This window comes from Lactuca sativa, chromosome 6, assembly GCF_002870075.4.
Source record: "Lactuca sativa cultivar Salinas chromosome 6, Lsat_Salinas_v11, whole genome shotgun sequence".
NCBI lineage: Eukaryota > Viridiplantae > Streptophyta > Magnoliopsida > Asterales > Asteraceae > Lactuca > Lactuca sativa.
The window spans coordinates 59,395,828-59,415,140 of record NC_056628.2 but is presented as its reverse complement, the minus strand read 5'-3'; the positions used below and the strand labels follow the sequence as shown (position 1 = coordinate 59,415,140).

The window sequence follows — 19,313 nt, the reverse complement described above, 5'->3', positions numbered from 1 at the left end:
TTATTGATTATGATGTTTTTACATTTAACTCACTATAAAATGTGTTGGTACTTACTGAGTATGTATCATGTATCATGTGAGCTTGTGTAACTTGGGATCCATACTCGAGGTAAGTTCCCCCTTAAAGTCACAAAGAGCCTCCAAAAGCACCATCAATGATTGAATTTCAACAAAGATGTCATTAAAGAATCTATTTTAGTCATATTGTTTTCTTTGCAATTAAACAAACTGCAATATACTCTAAGTATATTAAATCAACTGTGGTGTATTACTTTGTACTCGTCCAAGCTAATACTTCACCATTCAGTAAAAGCATGAATTCTGACTGCGAACGGAAATGTCTTTATCAGTATGGAACGTAGAATCAATGTGACTTTTACAATGATCTCTTCTATACTATCAAGATCCTTTCATTTATCCTCCTAGGACACTTAAGAATGTTCTTGATTTTTATTCATTGATTCTTACCAAATTGATCTAATCCAACATGTCATACTCAAAGCATATGAGTCATCAGATCTTGTACATGTCATGGCATATATGATCGATCCCATAGCAGAAGCATGTGCGACACGACTCACAACCTCTAGTAGAACTAGCACATTAACATCGCTCAATGTCATGCCATATTTCATTATGCATAAACCTTTCCAAGTTCTACATGTTGAGTTTCCTAAATATTATGTGTACTTTGGCTTAATAAATGAATCACTTTGATCTATATCTATAGATCCTTATTATGTATGTGTTATGTATCTTCTATGTATATCATAGCAAAACAATTATCATACCAAGCCAAGTTTTTTTACACTTGCTAAGTTAGAATATACTTTTCTATAAATCATACATTATCTATGTACAATACAAGGGTGACTACAATGCTCCCACTAGCATTGACATATATATAGTTTATCTATATTTCTCGAAATTCAAACTCCTTGAACTTTCTCATTGAAACAAAAATTCCAATTACTCCTACTAGCTTTGACATATGTATGGCTCATCTTTATTTCTCGAAATTCAAACTCTTTAAACTTTCTCATTGAAATAATGATTCCACTTGCGAGATGCTTATTTTGGTCCATAAATTAACTTATCAAGCTTACACATCCTTCGCAATCTATCTTGGTTTGATTATGTGTCTGTTTATATCCATGCTTCTCTCTTCTTGAATGTCACACCCCCAAAACCGATTAACGGAGGAAACGTTCTGGGGTGGAGGACGTCATGTACAATATCACAACAATGCAAAGTAGTAAACAAGCAACAACATCATCCATTGCATTAATAATATAATTTCATACAAGAGTGTTCTGTCAAGTTATATAGACACCAAAAATATACTTCAAAAATAAAAAGAGGAGTCTTGAACGAGCTCCGTCTTCTCAAAAACCTGGCACCGGTACTTGTCTACTGGTGACCTGAGAATACAAGTTATTTTGAAAGAGTTTATCAGCTTTAGAGCTGGTGAGTTCATAAGTATATTAGTGTCTGTGTTGTATGAAAGCATTTGTAAGATGTTTTGTAAGATGTATTGTGTATGTTTGTAAAAGTTTTGTATTTGATTAAACTCTCCTAGAAAACCCTATGTTTTCTACTAAAAGTAACCTTCTACCAAGGCATCTAGTATTTATGTGTGTGTCTCTTGTAAAAGTGTGTATTTTCCCAAATCCGACTATCATTAACAAAAAATATAGTTTTTACATTATTGTTTATTGTGTGAATATCACAAAGTAAAAAGTAAAGGGAAAATGTTATAGTACTGTAATGTAGTAATTAGTAACTACTGTTGTACTAACTACCTTAAACCAAATGTAAATTTTAAGGTAACATGTGATCGGCCTGTATCTTGCTACTGACTTAGTTGAAAAACGACAATGTAAGATGCCGTAAAAATGACGTTTGGCACCCGTAGACTTGCAAGTCCCACTGTAGCGAGCAGCAAGGTGTAGGATAGTCAATCCAATATAGATTTATACGCAAACTTAATACGCTCCCTAATAAAGGAGATTCTGATACAAAAACAGTCATGGCAGGTAGTGCCATGCCTTGCTTAATGGCTCACATAAATGTGGTTAATGTATATGCAACGTGATTTGTGTGCTAGCTATATTGTGTGTTCTTTCTCTGTCTAGCCTGTATGTTTGTTTCTCATCATAATGTCTATTGTTTGTTTCTCATCACTCTGTTTCATGTTTGATTCTCATCATAGTATGTATTGACTCATGTATGAACTGACTCATTGTATGTTTCATTGTTCTAGTAATAGTATCTTCCTAAACTACCCTTATGGTAGCTTACTAGTAATGTATGAACATGTTTGTATACCCTTGCTACCCAAAGGCATGGAATTGAATGAAAGAAATAACCTTTTATATCTATATACATATACATAATATATAACTAGGATTCAAACGACCTTCGGACAACTAACCTTGATACCCTAAGACCACAATCAAACAAGAACAGGAAGCAGGGTAGACTAGCAGTCCTAAGTCCTTTCAATCCTACTTATATAACTATATCTATACAGATACACATAATATAAGTTTAAAAGAGTTTAAGTAAAAGTATTTGACAATTAAAGGAGTTTGTAAGACAGTTTGAGGTAAAACAGTTTGATAAATAGTTTGGAAAGTAAGAAATCCATTTGCTTGGTAGTCATTAATCACATGTGATTGATATAATAACTATAATTGTTCAACTTGTATTTCCCCCCCCCCCCCCATAAGAGCATTTAAAAACATTTCAAAGGTTAATTTAGGGGTATGAACTCACCTGTAGTGAGTGGTTCTGATGAAAATGTTGGATCGGTTGCTAAGTGCCAAGTGGTGACTTGAGTACACACGTGAATCCTATTTAGCATATATTGATACATATATGAATATAATTAGTGTTATGAACAACTAATTATTGAATTGGGACCAACTTGGGGACTAGTAAACACTTATATTGAAGTGTTACAACCATATATGATTGTACGAAGGGTTATAAGGCTATACAAGAGAGTGTATGGCCAAAATACACACTATATGTGTGTGTGCGGCCAGGTGTGCGGCCAGCACGTGTGTGCGGCCAGAAGGCATGTGCTACCAGAACACATGGTGTTCTTCGTGTTCTTGGTGTTCTTGGTGAAAGATGTTACCTTTCTGGATGATACTAGAGGGGATTTTCGGGTCCTTGCTTTGTAGAAGTGTAAGAAATGATCAAAATGACCAAGGATAGTATATATATGAGGATGAGTGTGGCTGGAGGGGTGTGCGGTTGGCCTGTGTGCGGCTGGCTGGCCGCACACTCTAGTATGCGGCCGCACACACCTGGTTTGGTGTGTTTGGCCCGTTTTTCGATGCTACACCCAATCTAACCCATCCTCCGACACGTATCTCAATTATACTAAGCTTTAAGCACTCTTTTAGACCCAAAACTTCATTATAAAATAGCAAAACGAAGCTAACTTTGATAAAAATGAAGAATGTAAGATAGAAATTTCGGGTTGTCACATTGAAGATCCACTTATACCTAATGGTTAAGGCCAGGTGCTTGATATACCAAGTTTTCACATACATGGACTGAATCTCACTCTCCATATCCTCCTTCCATGTTGTAGCCTTTAGGGCCTACAATAGCTTCCTGATAGCTAACCAGGTCACTAACATAATACCATCCTAACTACCAAGATGCAAATCTAGCAGATCAATAAACATGTCAAGTGAATACCCGGATACAAATCCGATAAAGGGTCGGCCTTGGTGCCTTAAAGCCTGTTGATATAGTGAGGATAACTCACCTCGCAAGTAGTGCCGAAGTACCGAAAACCTCTGATCGTTGTCTCACCAAAAATCCCGAACTATCATATAATAAATACCAAGTCATTACACAACATAACAATCTTGACTAAGGGGTCCACACAATCCATCATGTCCATTCTCTTTATTGGGCCAAGGCCCAATGCCAATTCCATAACCTTGAAAGTCCTTATGCAAAGCCCATTATTGGCCCAATTTACCAAATCGGTCCTTACTTCATAATTGGGCCTAATTCCAAGATCCATTATCATAACTTGTCCTAAAACATAATATTCATAAAGTCCAGCAATGGCCCAAATCCAACTAGTCCATAAACAGCCCAATTGCCAAAGGCCCAACTCAGGACGTATGTCGGGCGTACTCCTCTGGTACGCGGGGCGTACTCATCCTAATGTTGACCACCATCGGGGTGGTTAACCTAGTACGCTGGGCGTATTGGATTTACGTTGGGCGTACTTATAGGTTTGCCAAAATCTGAATAAGTGCTTAATGGCTTAAGCACTTAAGCCCAAACTTCAGATCCAGTGACCAAATGTGCCTAGGACCCATAAAGTCACGAACTTTATCACTTTGGACATCCAGAAAGCTCTTAATACTTGGTATTAATCCATTAAGACCTTCCCACTCCATGCATGGGACATCTTAAGCCATTGGGACCTCATTTTTATCACTCAAAACCCTTCAAGAGTCTGAAAGGACAAGTCTTTTCGTCCCAATCATATCATGCACCATCTTGGGACTTTTTGGGACAAGAAATGGTTCTTTAAAGCAAAAATGGCAAGATCTATACATATATGCATAAAGTTTGAAGCTTTTTACCTTCTGGAGCTTCTAGGGCACAAACCAACTTCAGATCTACAAGCTTGATCTTCTTCTCTAACTCCTTGATGCAACACCTTCTTCTTAAAACACTCAAGAAACACTCAATAAGCTCAAACACTTAAGGAAATGGCTAGGGTTTGGGGGAAATGACTCTAAGAAGTGGAGGTTGGGGTAAGGGAAGGTTTTGTGCTCATAATGTTGCTTATATAGTCCCCAAACCCTAAATATTAGGGTTTCCTTTTATCATGAGTACGCCAGCATACTAAGGCACGCCTAGTATGCCCAACGAACCCTTATGTACGCGCAGTGTACTCCTCCTGATCCTAAAATTGCAATTTAGCCCTTAGGCTTTTCACGGCTTACCCTTCCATCCCCAGGGACTATAAATGACAAATCTTGGGATGTTACAGTGGAGATAGATCATGAAACTCTTTCACAATTCCTCAAATGATCGATAAAGTTTTTGTTAAGATGCTCAATATGAGTGTCTCATCCTGTTGCCCAATTGATTCTTAACTTCGATTTATGAGAGCTCTAAACACCTTAAAGGTTCCACACTCACATTCATACGAAGTTTGTATTACCATGTATCGTGTTTAATTTGAACGGTCCATTAGTGCAAACTAATTCCAATAGATATTCTCATCATTCAGTGATGTATTCATCATCTATCTTGATAAACAAGATTCACATATATCATGAGACTGGAGGTCAAATGATATCCAAAATACGATCCAACTGGATAATTGGTATGCATTTCTCATTTATGTATCCAAGACTATGATGCCACAAATACATTTCACCCAAACCTTTTAGATGTATTTGAATTAGTACGTATTATGGTCAATCTGAACGATCCATTAGTTAAACTAATTTTAACAGATATTCACAATAATACACCTTATTCAAATATTCGAATCAACTTTGAAATATTGCTACTATACTAGTTTCATAGATTTCATGAATTTCTTTTAACATGTTAGAATGTTCTACATTTAAATAAGTCAGAACTATCTCATGAATCATAGTATAAACAATTTCAATTATAATACCATAGACTAAACATTTAGGAAAAGATTTGTCTTTTGATTCTATGAATAGTAGCAAGGGCTTGGCATTCATGATCAAATTATCTTCTCCATGTTTCAGTCTCATTACTTCATTTTAGTCATTACACATTCTTGCAAATGTCAGTACTTAATCCTTAGTGAAATACTCAAGGCTAAGAAGTAATGTTCTGATGGCATTATGAATCCATATATTTGATTGAACACTAAACATGGGAGAACTAGTTATCTTTTGATTCTATGGAAATTAGCAAGGGCTTGTGATCCATGATCAAACTTCACGTTTTAGTCCTTTCACATCAAATATATGTTTCGGGCATGTATGCTTTCTTAGTCCTTTCTTGTTATGGAAATAAATAAATATCAGAACATGTCTCAAAATAAGCCTTCCTTTGTCCTTGGCACTTGGGCCTAGATTAGGCGCCTCTTAAACCATGGACAATTGGCTTTCTTCTTCTTGACACTTCTATTCATGATAGAAAAAAATATAGGAATGTTTTGAAGTTTGAGTTTCTATGATTGGCCATGTTATTTCCAAAAGGAAACCTCAACATGCTACACAAATCTTTCATGGACATTCCAAGTTGTTCATATCAAAATCAGAGTGATCTGATTATATATACATGTCAACTAGTTGACTAACCCTAGTCAACTCCTAACTCAAGGGAATTCCATTTTACTTCAGTATGTCAATTAACAACGTACATTTGATAATTGCTCTATCTAACAGTTTAGAATGCAATATTTGGAGTAACCTATGAAGACCTTTATCAAATGCATGATCTTTCCTTTCGTTTATGAGAAATATTACCAAAATACGAATTTAGAAAATATTGATCATCCTAATAGGTAATCCTTTCAAAGGTTTTATAGCAGTAGATTTTAGTGGATAATGTTATAGACATCATTCAGTATCAATTCCCGTTATAGTTTGTTTTACTTATCCTTAGAAAAATAATCACCCTAAATAAAAATATTTTAAAAGGCTAGGATCCATATATTGGCTTCATGATGTGTAAAGGGATGTCCTAAACACACCATAAAGTTATTTAGGTAGGCAAAGCCCTTCTCCAATTTCGATCACCACGATATTCCTAGATCTTTGAGATTCATTGACTATCAATGACATGTTAATCTCCGATTATGTTCATCTCAGATTAAATGACGGGGTCGTCGCGGATCATTGAACATAAGGTGAATCATCCATACAAAATCACATGGTCCCCGACTCAATACGCTTGAGATTCGCGAGTTCCACATCATTCTCTACGTATACTCTCAAATTGACGTGCAGTTAACCACTCGAGCTCCAACAACAAGTTATAAAGGAAATGTGCAACTTTTATGGATAACATAAGATTCACATTAAATAGATTGTGAATTAACCATGCAAAATCACATGGTCCCCGACTCAAGTTATGCTTGAGATTCGCGAGTTCCATATCATTCTCATATATACTCTAGATTGATGTGTCGGTTAACCACACGGGCTCCACCAACAAAATATAAAGAGAATGTGCAATTTTCATGGATAATATGAACCTCACATTCTTCTTCTTGGTCTTTCTTGGCTTGTATCTATTGGTGGCTTGTGTCCATGAGCTCTTCAGTGTTCGTGCTCGCTCACGGGCCATTATTTGTTGCTTTTGGCTTGGCCACCTTTCGGAGGACGATCTTCAATTTTCTCCACTCCCTGGCTCTGGTTGCCTGGTTATCCTCCAGGGATGAATTCGTCTTGTTCGTCATGTGTGTTTGTGTTATTATGACCCTTTGGCTCCTTTGTGATTCAATGTTCCCCCTGTTCTTTGCGGGGTTCCCGACTAGGTGTCGTCCTGAAAGAAGCTTTTGACAATTGTGGGCCCTTATGATTGTGGTGGGCCTCATGTCGTCATCTTTCTTTCTGGGGTAATTACATATCCTTGTTGTTCCGGATTTATCGGTTTCCCCTTTGCGTTTTTGGTCGAGATGCAGGACTTCACTCTTATGCCCCGTTGTTTCCTTTTTTGTCCATGTTCTGGTCTTTCGTCGCGCGGCAGTACGTTGGCGGGCTTAGCGGTATCCAATCTTGCTTGTTGCTCATGCTGACTATCCTTGATGTATATGGCGTGGTAATACTGTTGCTATCGCTCCCTTCTCCCCCCGGGTTATTTGTGTGGGGGTGGCGACTTTTCCTCCTATCCCGGATCTGGGTGGTAATTTTTGTTGTGCGTTGCCTTTTCGGAATGTGCACATTGGCCCATCGATGTTTTTTGGATATTTGTCTATATATGTTTTGAATTTAAATAATGGTAGTATACATAGGTGTAAAGTCCTTTGCCATTTTAGTTAACAGTAAAGTTAGACTAATATGAGTACTTTTCAAGATTATAAAATATCCAAATTGCAACCGTTTCGTTCATTTAGTAGAGTAATATTTTAGTAAATTGTCTCCAATTTTACATTTTCTTTTGGTATATCTTTAAGTCTTTGCAATCCCTTTTCTTTATGACTTTTTATATTTTGTTTTTTTCTATCTTCTTGCTAGTTGTTGTGCTTTATAAATATGATTATTCAAAAAAAATATTTAAGTCCTTGTTGTTTATTTATAGCTTCTAAACACAAGTTACGAGCATTTAATTCACTCTTTTTTATAGTATACACTATTTGATCCTATAAATTCCAAGATAAGCACATGGATTAGTTATGCACAAATAAGAAAGTTTGAGCTTTGTAGAAAGGAATACAATAAGTGAAGTTGTTAAGTACCAAAGTTAATCAATGACATCATCTTTTTCAACCATTTGTTCAAGTACAATGTTTTACATATAAAAATATTGGAACTGAAAGACCTTTCCTTCCGATATATCTTTAAGTTTTTGTTTAAACACGGTTCATGAACACTTATTTTACTCTTCATTTTAACAGATAACATTTGATCCTATAAATTTCAAAGATAAAACACATGGATTAGTTATGTAGAAATAAGAAAGTTAGAGCTTTGTAGAAAGGAGTACACGAAGTGAAGTTGTTAAATACCTAAGTTAATCAATGTCATCATCTTTTTCAACCATTCTAACAAATATAATTTTTTACATACATCTTTTTCAACCATTCAAATACAATTTTTTACATACAGAATGCTAGAATCGAATTACATTTTTTATACAAGAAAAAAAATCCAGACATCAAAATCCAAAGATAAAGCACATGGATTAGTTATGTAGAAATAAAAATTACTCTTAAATATCAAAGTTAATCAATATCATCATCTTTTTCAACCATTCATACACATACAATTTTTTATATACATCATTTTCAGTGTTATTTTATAGCAGAATGCTAGAATCGAGTTATATTTTTTATACAAGAAAAAAAATTGAGACATCAAAATCCAAAGATAAAACACATGGATTAGTTATGTAAAAATAAAAATTACTCTTAAATATCAAAGTTAATCGATATCATTTTCAACCATCACATACAATTTTTTACATACATCATTTTCATTGTTATTTTATAGAAGAAATATAAACAATCAGGCATCAAAAAATATTGGTGGCTGTGGGGTTCGAACCCACGCGCACTTATGTGCAGAAGATCTTAAGTCTTCCCCCTTAACCACTCGGGCAAACCACCTTCTTGTCTAGTTTCTTCTTCATAATCTATTAATTCTATAAAAGTTAAAATAGAAGCATCCAGAACTCCAAATGTCATCTTGTCACGTCTATATACTCTTTTGCTCCATCCTCATGGCTCTCCTCTTTCTGCACATAAAACTGAAACCCTAGTGTGAGCTAGGAGAAACGAAGAAGATCCTGTTCCTGACTTGCTCATCCATGGCGGAGCATTTAGCGTCGATCTTCGGGACGGAGAAGGACAGAGTCAATTGTCCATTTTACTTCAAGATTGGAGCCTGTAGGCATGGCGATCGATGTTCCAGGCTCCACACAAAACCTAGCATTAGTCCTACATTGTTACTGTCTAACATGTACCAGCGCCCTGATATGATCACTCCTGGCGTCGATGCTCAAGGAAATCCAATCGATCCTCGAAAAATCCAAGATCACTTCGAGGTACTTTAACTTTTCCCGCGTTTTTATCTGTTTCAATCGAAACATTTTGTATTTAATCTGAAATTTGTTACTGGATTCTCACATCGTGTTATTATATTACCAATTGCATGGTGTACTATTATTTTATTTCGGGCATTGTTGCTCAATTGATTTCCCAACGATTTTAATCTGATTAGCAAGTTTTGCTACATGCCTTTTAAGATCAATAATAATTATGAAGTTCGAAAGTAACCCTATAGACATCAAAAGTCGATCTGTTGCAGGGTTTGAGTTTGTTGCAGTGCATATGTTCATGTGCAGGATGTTGATCTTCCTATAGCCAAATTAGCCTGTTTATTTTAGTTTTCAACATGATTGAGTTATCAATTAAACTTATTTCAGGATTTCTATGAAGATCTCTTCGAGGAGCTGAACAAGTATGGGGAAATCGAAAGCTTGAATGTTTGTGACAACCTTGCTGACCACATGGTAAATCTCTCACCCTACCCAATACACACCTTACATCTCCTTAAACATCTTCTAATAATCCTTTGATTCCTTTCTCTTATCAGGTGGGAAATGTATATGTTCAGTTTAGGGAAGAAGAATACGCTGCAAAAGCACTCAAGAATCTCACTGGAAGATACTACGCAGGTATGCTCTTCTTTTTCATTTCTCATATCAAAATCTTCTTATCTCATATAAACACCTCTAAAAGACTTAAAACCACTCTTCAGGTCGACCAATCATTGTTGACTTCTCACCTGTGACTGATTTCCGGGAAGCAACTTGCAGACAATATGAAGAAAACACCTGCAATCGTGGTGGATACTGCAACTTCATGCATCTAAAAAGAATTGGCAGGTTATTCATATGATCATATGATTCATACTTTCACATCCTCTCTCTCAAACAATCTTTCATTCATCTGAGTTCCGACATTTTGCTTTTTTTAGGGAATTGAGGAGAGAGCTGTTTGGTAGGTATAGAAGAAGGCATAGTCGTAGCAGAAGTAGGAGTAGAAGTCCATACAGACATCGAAGCTATGAAGAGCGAGGGCATTCTGGTCATTCTCATAGCAGAAGATATGATGACAGGGATAGAGACAGGGATTACTACCATGAGAGAGGGTCAAGAAGGCATAGAAGCACAAGCCCTCTTCATAGGAGACAGCTTAGTCCTGTTAGGGAAGGTAGTGAAGAAAGGCGTGCAAAAATTGAGGAATGGAATAGGAAAAGGGAAGAAGCAGCAAAAGTCAACATGGTCAATGATTATGAGCATTGAATTGCTTCTGTTTGTTTTTCTGGTTAGTTTTTTTTTTCATCTTTTTAACTTTCATTTTTGTATGCATACATGCTTGTGGTTTTGCAGTCAGGTTCAGTGTGATAGGAACTCTTCAAAGCTTAGGTGATCTGTTTTTACATATTCTTGGGATTTGTGTCTAAGAAATAAATCTCTTACTATTAAATTTTGTTACAGGGATTTGCATATGAATGGAGTCTACAATCTACATGTAATGAGGTTAGGGATGATTGAGTATTAGTTAAGTTGGTGAAGATTTCTGCCCAATTTGAAAGCAGTGATTTGGTATTATTTGGTGTTATTGAATCTTTTGTAGTTTGATGCAAATGTATTATGATATTAAGCAGGTTTAATGATTTCTTCTAAAGCAAGTGCTTTATGAGAAAAGATTATTTTTAGTTACTTGCAAGTTTGTGTTTGTAACAAGTGCTTTATGCGTAAAGTCTTTTTTTTACTTGTTTGAATGAGATAAAGAATAAATTATCATTTTATATTTGTTATAAAAGTGGGTTTTTGACATATCGCATTGAAGGTACCTCACAGATAGTCTTTTGTTGGATACGAAATTCAGTGGCTTTTAATCTTTATATGAGTTTATGTCTTCCTCTTAAACTGTATTCATTTTTTATGAAAATATTTTTAAAAAATAGGGTTGAATTTTTATTTTCTTGAAATGGGTGGACTTTTCATTTTTCATTTTAGAAATTTGGAAAACCTTGTAAAACTGTAAAAGTCATTTTTTTTAATTTACGTATAATTTGGAAAACTAAAAATTTTCATTTTCTTAGAAAATTTTAGAAAACTAATCGAACCAAACATGTTTTTAAAATTTCTGTTTTACTTAAAAAAATTCCTAGAAAATTGGAAAATTTTCCACAACTAAAAGCTCATTTTCTGAACTCCCTTGATTTTAAATTTTAAAGGAAACACAAACTAATGAAATTATACAAAACTAATTTACAAAAATTAAAAACATATAAAATAAATCTACAAACTATTTCAAAAACATTTAAAACAATTTTAGTATAAGTCTTAAGGCAAAATATATAAATGGTCATTGCATAAGTCTAGAGAGAGAGAAAGAGCAGGCTACACAATCTGTATATCACCCCACCAGCTGTGACCTGCTAGTGAGGGATTCATATCTTGGAGGCATCGACAGTACCTCCCCCAACCTACATACGATTCCCTTCTCCCTTACATGTCAATCTGCAACTAACAACATTGCAAGCGATTCCATAGGGATGGTGGTTTTGAAGAAAATGAATCAGTTGTCGTTGAATGTAACTAATTCGTAGTTCATTACAAGGGTGAGCACGGATAGCGGGTACCCGTTTTAGAAACCAGAATCGGATCGGAACCGTCGGTTCTGGAACCGGAACCGAGGTTACTGGTTCTCTGGTTCCGGTGGGAACCGCCAAGGACCGGTTGTGGTTTTGGTTTTCATTTTTGAGGAACCAGTTCCGAAATTTTAAAAATTAAAAATACTTAATACTTAAACAAATTTGCCGTAACAATGTTGATAATTATGACATTTGTTTTTTTTTTTTTTTTTTTTTTTTTGGAAAGGGAACTTCCCTAACGAGGGTTTCCAGGCCAGCTTACGCGCACCGACTAATCCCCCGCTGCAAACATGAGACTTTGCCTCATGCCCTGGAGTCACTGCATCTAACTGGATCTTGGAGGTAACATGCTAATAAGTCATATTTGTAACTTTTTTTTTCAAAACAAATGGGGTCTAGCGTGAAAGGGAATGCATAACAGTAAAACAATTTGAACATAGGTGATGGTAATATCTTTTAAAAATATATGATGTTAAATAACATTAACAAGTTGATCGTAAGAACATAAACTTTGATTTATGACTTATATTTAGCAACTTGGATTATCTTTTAAAATGATTATTTTTTTTTTTTATGTTTGTAACTTGTATCGTAATGAACTAGTTATAATATTATTTACTTTTGTTACAATGACTAAGAATTAATTTGTATTAACGAAACTAAAAAATGACATGACCGGGCTACCTGTAACCGGAACCAGTTTTCGAGACTGATTCCCTAAATTTAAGAATCACCTAGACCGGTTCCGATTCCGGCGAAACGAGGCGGATATGAAGTACCCGCCTATGCATGGTGGACACCTCTCTCCATCTCCGTTCCTAGTCGATCATATTAAGACAAAATTATCAAGTAGGAGTAAGTCTAGTAAGTCTACAACAATATCATACATTGGATTAATGAACCTTTAGAATTTTATGTTTATTGTTGCATAGTTATTTGACTTTCACAAACTTTAACATGAATATGTATCATACTTTAACGATCGTACAAATCATTTAAGTAAGAAATTTAAAAGTAAAATAATACTAGTCAGGCTTAATTAGTAAAGTTTTATTTATGCAAATGCACCATCTAAGATGTTGGATCAAGTCCCACAATATTGATTTTTTCAGATTCCTTACACTTTAATTGACTTGCATTAAAAAAATCTGCAATAAGTACAAAATCCAAATAACATTTCAAGAAATAACTTTAAATCTTTAATCATTTAACCATAAGCAAAACTCTCTCAGACAATTTTTAAACTACAATGGTTTTTTTTTAAATTCAAACAAAGCTACTTATATATCCCTCAGTGTTTAATAACAAAAGCCCCAAAAACAAACCAAACCCATAAATAATATATAACACCTATAATCTTATCATCTATTCCCATTTTTCTTTCCTTTCTTGAAACTTTGTTTTGATGATGGATATGGGGTTGCTGTATGTCCACCTTTCTTCCCATCTGCAAATATCATTCACCCACTGTATTAAAATAAAAAGGTATTTAATTAACTCAAAGAAATAAAATAAAAATAAAAATAACTAAACCTGTTTTTTGTGGAGTGTTGGATTTTGCTTTCTTTTCAGAAACTGGTGTCTTGGGTGCACTTTCAGCAGGTCTTTTTCCAGCGTTAACAGGTTTCTTCACAGGCTTCACTTCTTTTTCTTCAGAGTCATCTGAGTCAACCATATCATCATCTGAGTCATCATCATCTTCTGATTCCGAGTCATCTTCTTCAGTTACATCCTTCAAAGATGCTTTTGGCTTACCTTGAGGTGCACCTGAACATTAAAACACAGACTTCAATTCTTCATATTCTAAAATGTTACAAATTCTAAAATCATGATGGGAGTTTTACTTACCATTAGCAGTAAGGTTGATTGCTTCTTCTTCATCATCATCATCAGAAGGACCTAAAGAAATCCAAATTCATTCAGAAATTAGAATGATCAGAATGTAAAATACTAGACAATATAAAATCAGTTTCAATGAAGACTTACCAAATCTATAGTCCGTGAAACCAAAAGAACACAGAAGAGTTAAGGAAAAAACGATTAGTATAAACTCAAATGATTAACAAGTAACAAAGATTAAATTAATCATCAGCAAAGGATATTCGTCTGGGTTACTTGCGAAGTATCCACAGAAGTAAACGCTTCCATCCTTCCAGCCATGAGAAAGCTCCACATCTTTCTCAAATAGCAAATCGAACAAAAGCTGTGGTATACGTTCAGAAGATAAGGTTGCTAGAACGAACTTTTGACCATTGAAGTTAACACGAACTTGGACATTCTCGACTTTTTTCCCATTCTTCACCTCTCCCAACGCAACCTGAATGAGATAATAGTCCGATCAATAAGCATGTTGTGTTTGAGTTGACTAAATCTGAACTTACAAAGAAACATCAACCTTATTGCTAGAAATTTCTGAATTCGTAAATCAAAAAAAAGTTTATGTGAGTTCATCCAGAGATTAATTTATGAAAAAGTAACAATTTGATGAGTCGAATCAATGTTCCTACCTGAGAGATGCGAAGGAGCTTGAAATCCTCGACTGCGACTTTAAGGGTTTCATTAGGTTTAACCTCAACACCTAGCAAAAACAACAAACTTCGAATTGAATATTTTGCACGCAATAAAAACAAGAAACTAAAACAAGGTTTACAGTAATTGCTACAACACATTGATCGAAAGAACACCTAAAAATTACAACGTTTTTGTAATCAAATACAGACATAAGATGCGTAAAACAAAATGAATATTACCCCAAAATTCCATTGCTAGTCGGATGCGATTGGGGGAATGAAAGAATGTTTGTTTGAAAAAAAGGAGAAAAGGCGGATGAAGAGGAGATGTTTGAAAGAAATATAAATAGGTGAAGTTGCCGTTAAAGGTTTAGGGTTTATCAGAGAGTTTACCTTTTATTTGGTTTTGGGTTAAATTTTTATTACTTTCTTTAAACCGGTAATGCGGAATAAACAATAAAATTATTATTTAATTATTAACGATTATAAATTTATAACTGTTTATATTAACTATTAAAAAGCAAAACTAATTACTTAAATACAAAGGAACGATCAATTCTTTCCTGTTTAATATACTACGTGTTTTATGAACGGTTAATTTCAACAATTACTTCAAGTAGTTAAAATCAAACAATTGTCAAACAAGTTATGTTTTGCATAAAAATTGATCTCAATTTCATCTTTTGACAAAATTGCACTTGATTTGATTTCTATTTAGTGTTAGTGTTTTAATTTTGGATTTCTTAAACATTCATGGTAGCCAGAAACAATCATTAACGAGTATTTAAGTTCAAACCTATCAATCAGCAAATACTTTTCAAAAATATCACACATTGAGACAAAACTCGATAAAAACGTAGTAACAATATTTTAAACAGACAAAAAGACCAAAATAAATTATAAATATCAATCCAATGAAAGTCAACACAACACTCTCAGTACAAAATTGGGTCAACACCAAGTTTCTTGTATCTCTCAGTGTGTAATATCAAAAGCCCATAAACACACAAAAAACATAATAAAATAACAAACTATAATCTATGATCTATTCCCATTTTTCTTTCCTTTCTTGAAACCTTGTTTTGATGATGGATGTGGGGTTGCTGTTTGTCCACCTTTCTTCCCATCTACAAATATCATTCATATAATTCAATAAGTAAACATTATAAAATAAATTAAAAAAACGTATTTAACTGATTTCAAGAATTTTAAAAAAACTAAACCTGATTTTTGAGGAGTGTTGGATTTTGCTTTCTTAGCAGGAACTGGTGTCTTGGGTGCATTTTCAGCAGGTCTTTTTGCAGCTTGAACTGGTTTCTTCACAGGCTTCACTTCCACCTTCAATTACATCAAGATATAAATTCAGTAAAACAAACAAATTGTATAACAAATTTTTTATATTCAAAGAAGTAATTAAAATACGTTACCTTTTTCTCTTCTTCTTCTTCCTCCGAGTCATCTGAGTCAACCATATCATCATCTTCAGAGTCATCATCTTCTTCAGAGTCATCTTCTTCAGTTACATCCTTCAAAGATGCTTTTGGCTTACCTTGAGGTGCACCTGAACATTAAAATACAGACTTCAATTCTTCAACACTTCATATTCTAAAATGTTTGAAATTCTAAAATCATGATTGGAATTTCACTTACCGTTAGCAAGAAAGTTCATTGCTTCATCTTCATCAGAAGAATCTAAAGGAAATGAAATTTAATCTGGGATTAGCATTACAGGATTGTAAAACAATTTAGACTATATAAAATTAATTTCAACGAATACTTACCACATTCAAAGTCTTCATCCGTGAATCCAAAAGAACAAAAAGGTTAAGGAATAAACGATTCATATAAACTTAAATGATTAAAAGGTAACTAAGATGAAATTATTCATCAACAAAGGATATTCGATTGGGTTATCTGCAATATATCCGCAGAAATAAACGCTGCCATCTTTCCAGCCATGAGAAAGCTCGAGATCTTGCTCAAATAGCAAATCAAACATAACTTGTGGTGCACGTTCAGAAGATAAAGTTGCTAGAACGTACTTTTGATCATTGAAGTGAGCACGAACAGCGACATTCTCAACCTTTTTCCCATTCTTCACCTCTCCCAAAGCAACCTGAAAGTGATAATAGTCCGATTAGGAAGCATGTTGTGTTGAGCGTTGAGCTCGTATTTCATATTGAATAAGATTCGGATGTGAAATTTCTGAATTTGCAAATCAATAACAGTTTATTTGAGTAAATCCAGAGATTAATTTATGAAAAAGGGAACAACTTGATGAGTCGAATGTTCATACCTGAGAGATGTGAAGGAGCTTGAAATCCTCAACTGGGACTTTAAGGGTTTCATTAGGTTTAACCTCAACACCTAGCAATAACAATAAACTTCGATTTGAATATATTTACACAACAAAAATCAGAAATTAAAGCGCGGTTTACAGTAATTGCTACAACAGATAGATTGAAGAACGCCGAAAATTTCCATTTGTAATCAAATACAGACATAAGATGCATAAAACAAAGCGAATATTACCCCAAAATTCCATTGCTGTTCGGATGCGATTGGGAGAATGAAAGAACGTGTGTTTGAAAGAGTAGACAGAAAAAGGCGGATGAAGAAGAGACGTTTGAAAGAAGTATAAATAGGTGAAGTTGCCGTTGAAGGTTTAGGGTTTATCGGAGGGTTTTGGGATCCTTCTGATTTTCGAATTGATTTTGGGCCGTAATTTTTTTGGCCTTTTTGTAGTGGGCCTGAATTGTAAATAAATATGAGCCTTCATGTATTTTCCTTATATTCTAGTGTTTCTTGTGCCTTGTGCCATAGCCCATAATCCCCCATTCACTTTCAAATGTTGGGCAACTTAACATCAATGTCACTATGTTAATTATTTTTTCGTTCTTGGTATTGTTTTTATGGCAAACAATACATTAGTTTATTGATTCTCTTATTTTTGTGGGTTACCTAGGTTGTCTCCACATGAAGCATTTCAGTTGAATAGAATATCATTTAAGGGATGTTATGTAGATATAAGGAGGATACTATACGTATGTTACAACAAATGTGAGATTGGGTTATGGGTGTATAAAAGATGGTTTGGTTCGGTTATTAATCAAAACTAAAACATAATCATTATAAGTGGTTAATACATTTCAATAGTCATTAGGTTTTGATTTTGGTTAATGAGTTTAGTTGGTTAATGGTTAATATCGGTTAACCATAATAATCCAAAATTACATAAAAGTAAAAAATAATTTGCTATAAAAAGTGGAAAACATAAAGTACATTGTTATAAAAAGTGAAAGATTTAGTGTATAACTACATTAATATGATAAATCATGTATCTCATACAATTCCAAATAATTATTCTTTAAAAAACTCAATTTCTAATATAATTACATATTACATGTTTAATATGTTATTATATTAAAAGCATTTATTAATATTATCGGATAAGTTTATAATGGTTTTGTTTTAGATAAAAACCATAACCGAACCATATGTATGTGGTTAATAAAAATTTGAAATTGCACCATCTATTTTAGTAATGGTTCGGTTAAAATGGTTCGATTATATCGGTTAATTCGGTTTTGGTCTGATTTTACGGTTAATATACTCATCCTTAGATAGGGTAAACTCGTTTAGGGTTTAATACTAAAGAAGGATAACCAACCAAAACCTTGTTCAAGCAACTTCTTCACAATATCGTTTAGAAGGTAAAATTCTTTAAATTGTTTACTTTTCTTGATTACAAGTTATGATTATCAATCACCATGGATTTTCATCTACATAACTAAGTCGTTTAAAGGCATGGAATATACATATTAGGTAACTTGAAAGAGGAAAGTGAAATTGAAATTAGGGTCGGCCCAAAGGTAGGGTGTCCTAGGCCACTATTCAGGGCAATAATATGGTATGGGGCAACATATCAAGTATAATTGTTATATATAAACACGCTTAAATGTGTAATGAGAATGCGCGATGATTTGTAGAGGGAATGCGACATTTTGAGCACTAAAAAAAGATGACACGCATATGAAAAACAACTCACACGCCAACTACGCCCAATTCGAGGAATCGGGAAGTATAGGATTTCACATATATTTCTCTTTTATATTTCCTCCACAAATCTAAGTGAACGTTTTAGGAAGGAGAGTGTCCCTAAGGCATACGAATTAAATCAAAAGAAAGCATCAACTCAACAAAATGGTTTTTCAATGTCTACTTATTTCACTCAATTGCGGTCTATATAGATCGAAGCCTAATCCATACATCCCTTCCCTCGATGCACCTGTGATAAATGTGAATGTGATATTGGCAAGAGAATCAATGAGCATCAAGAAAATGAGCACCTTTATGAATTTCTAATGGGTTTGGATATAGAGTTCTCGGTCATTAAAATCCAAATCTTAGCCACAAAGTCGATTCCTACTCT

The 19,313-nt window shown here is 34.3% G+C and overlaps 2 protein-coding genes and 1 non-coding gene across 5 annotated transcripts; 1 reads left to right on the top strand and 2 right to left on the bottom strand.

The window, feature by feature from the left end:
* Positions 1-9,227: 9,227 nt before the first annotated feature.
* On the bottom strand, positions 9,228-9,310 carry TRNAL-UAA (transfer RNA leucine (anticodon UAA)). The gene has a single exon. It is a non-coding gene; the product is annotated as a tRNA-Leu (tRNA).
* A 107-nt stretch (positions 9,311-9,417) lies between these two features.
* Positions 9,418-11,430, top strand: LOC111896650 (splicing factor U2af small subunit B). Of its 3 annotated transcripts, XM_042895751.2 has the most exons (7): positions 9,418-9,747; positions 10,129-10,215; positions 10,299-10,380; positions 10,464-10,590; positions 10,683-10,989; positions 11,098-11,133; positions 11,206-11,430. In XM_042895751.2, exons 1-6 carry the CDS (start codon positions 9,511-9,513, stop codon positions 11,110-11,112), a joined length of 855 nt encoding a protein of 284 aa, XP_042751685.1. In that variant the 5' UTR covers positions 9,418-9,510; the 3' UTR covers positions 11,113-11,133; positions 11,206-11,430. The 3 variants fall into 3 exon arrangements, 2 of the variants coding, with proteins under 2 accessions (XP_042751685.1, XP_023748389.1); XR_002851989.1 differs by having other exon boundaries at positions 9,419-9,747; positions 10,683-11,133; XM_023892621.1 differs by lacking the exon at positions 11,098-11,133 and having other exon boundaries at positions 9,419-9,747; positions 10,683-11,032.
* A 2,112-nt stretch (positions 11,431-13,542) lies between these two features.
* On the bottom strand, positions 13,543-17,561 carry LOC111896615 (uncharacterized). Its single transcript, XM_023892592.3, has 15 exons — positions 17,414-17,561; positions 17,178-17,248; positions 16,783-16,997; positions 16,663-16,682; positions 16,532-16,573; positions 16,309-16,442; positions 16,105-16,219; positions 15,926-16,008; positions 15,122-15,248; positions 14,879-14,949; positions 14,474-14,688; positions 14,358-14,371; positions 14,220-14,270; positions 13,905-14,138; positions 13,543-13,818 (listed from the first exon to the last, which is right to left on the bottom strand). The coding sequence occupies exons 1-15, from the start codon at positions 17,424-17,426 to the stop codon at positions 13,733-13,735; spliced, it is 1,491 nt and encodes a 496-aa protein (XP_023748360.1). The 5' UTR covers positions 17,427-17,561; the 3' UTR covers positions 13,543-13,732.
* Between the last annotated feature and the right edge of the window lie 1,752 nt (positions 17,562-19,313).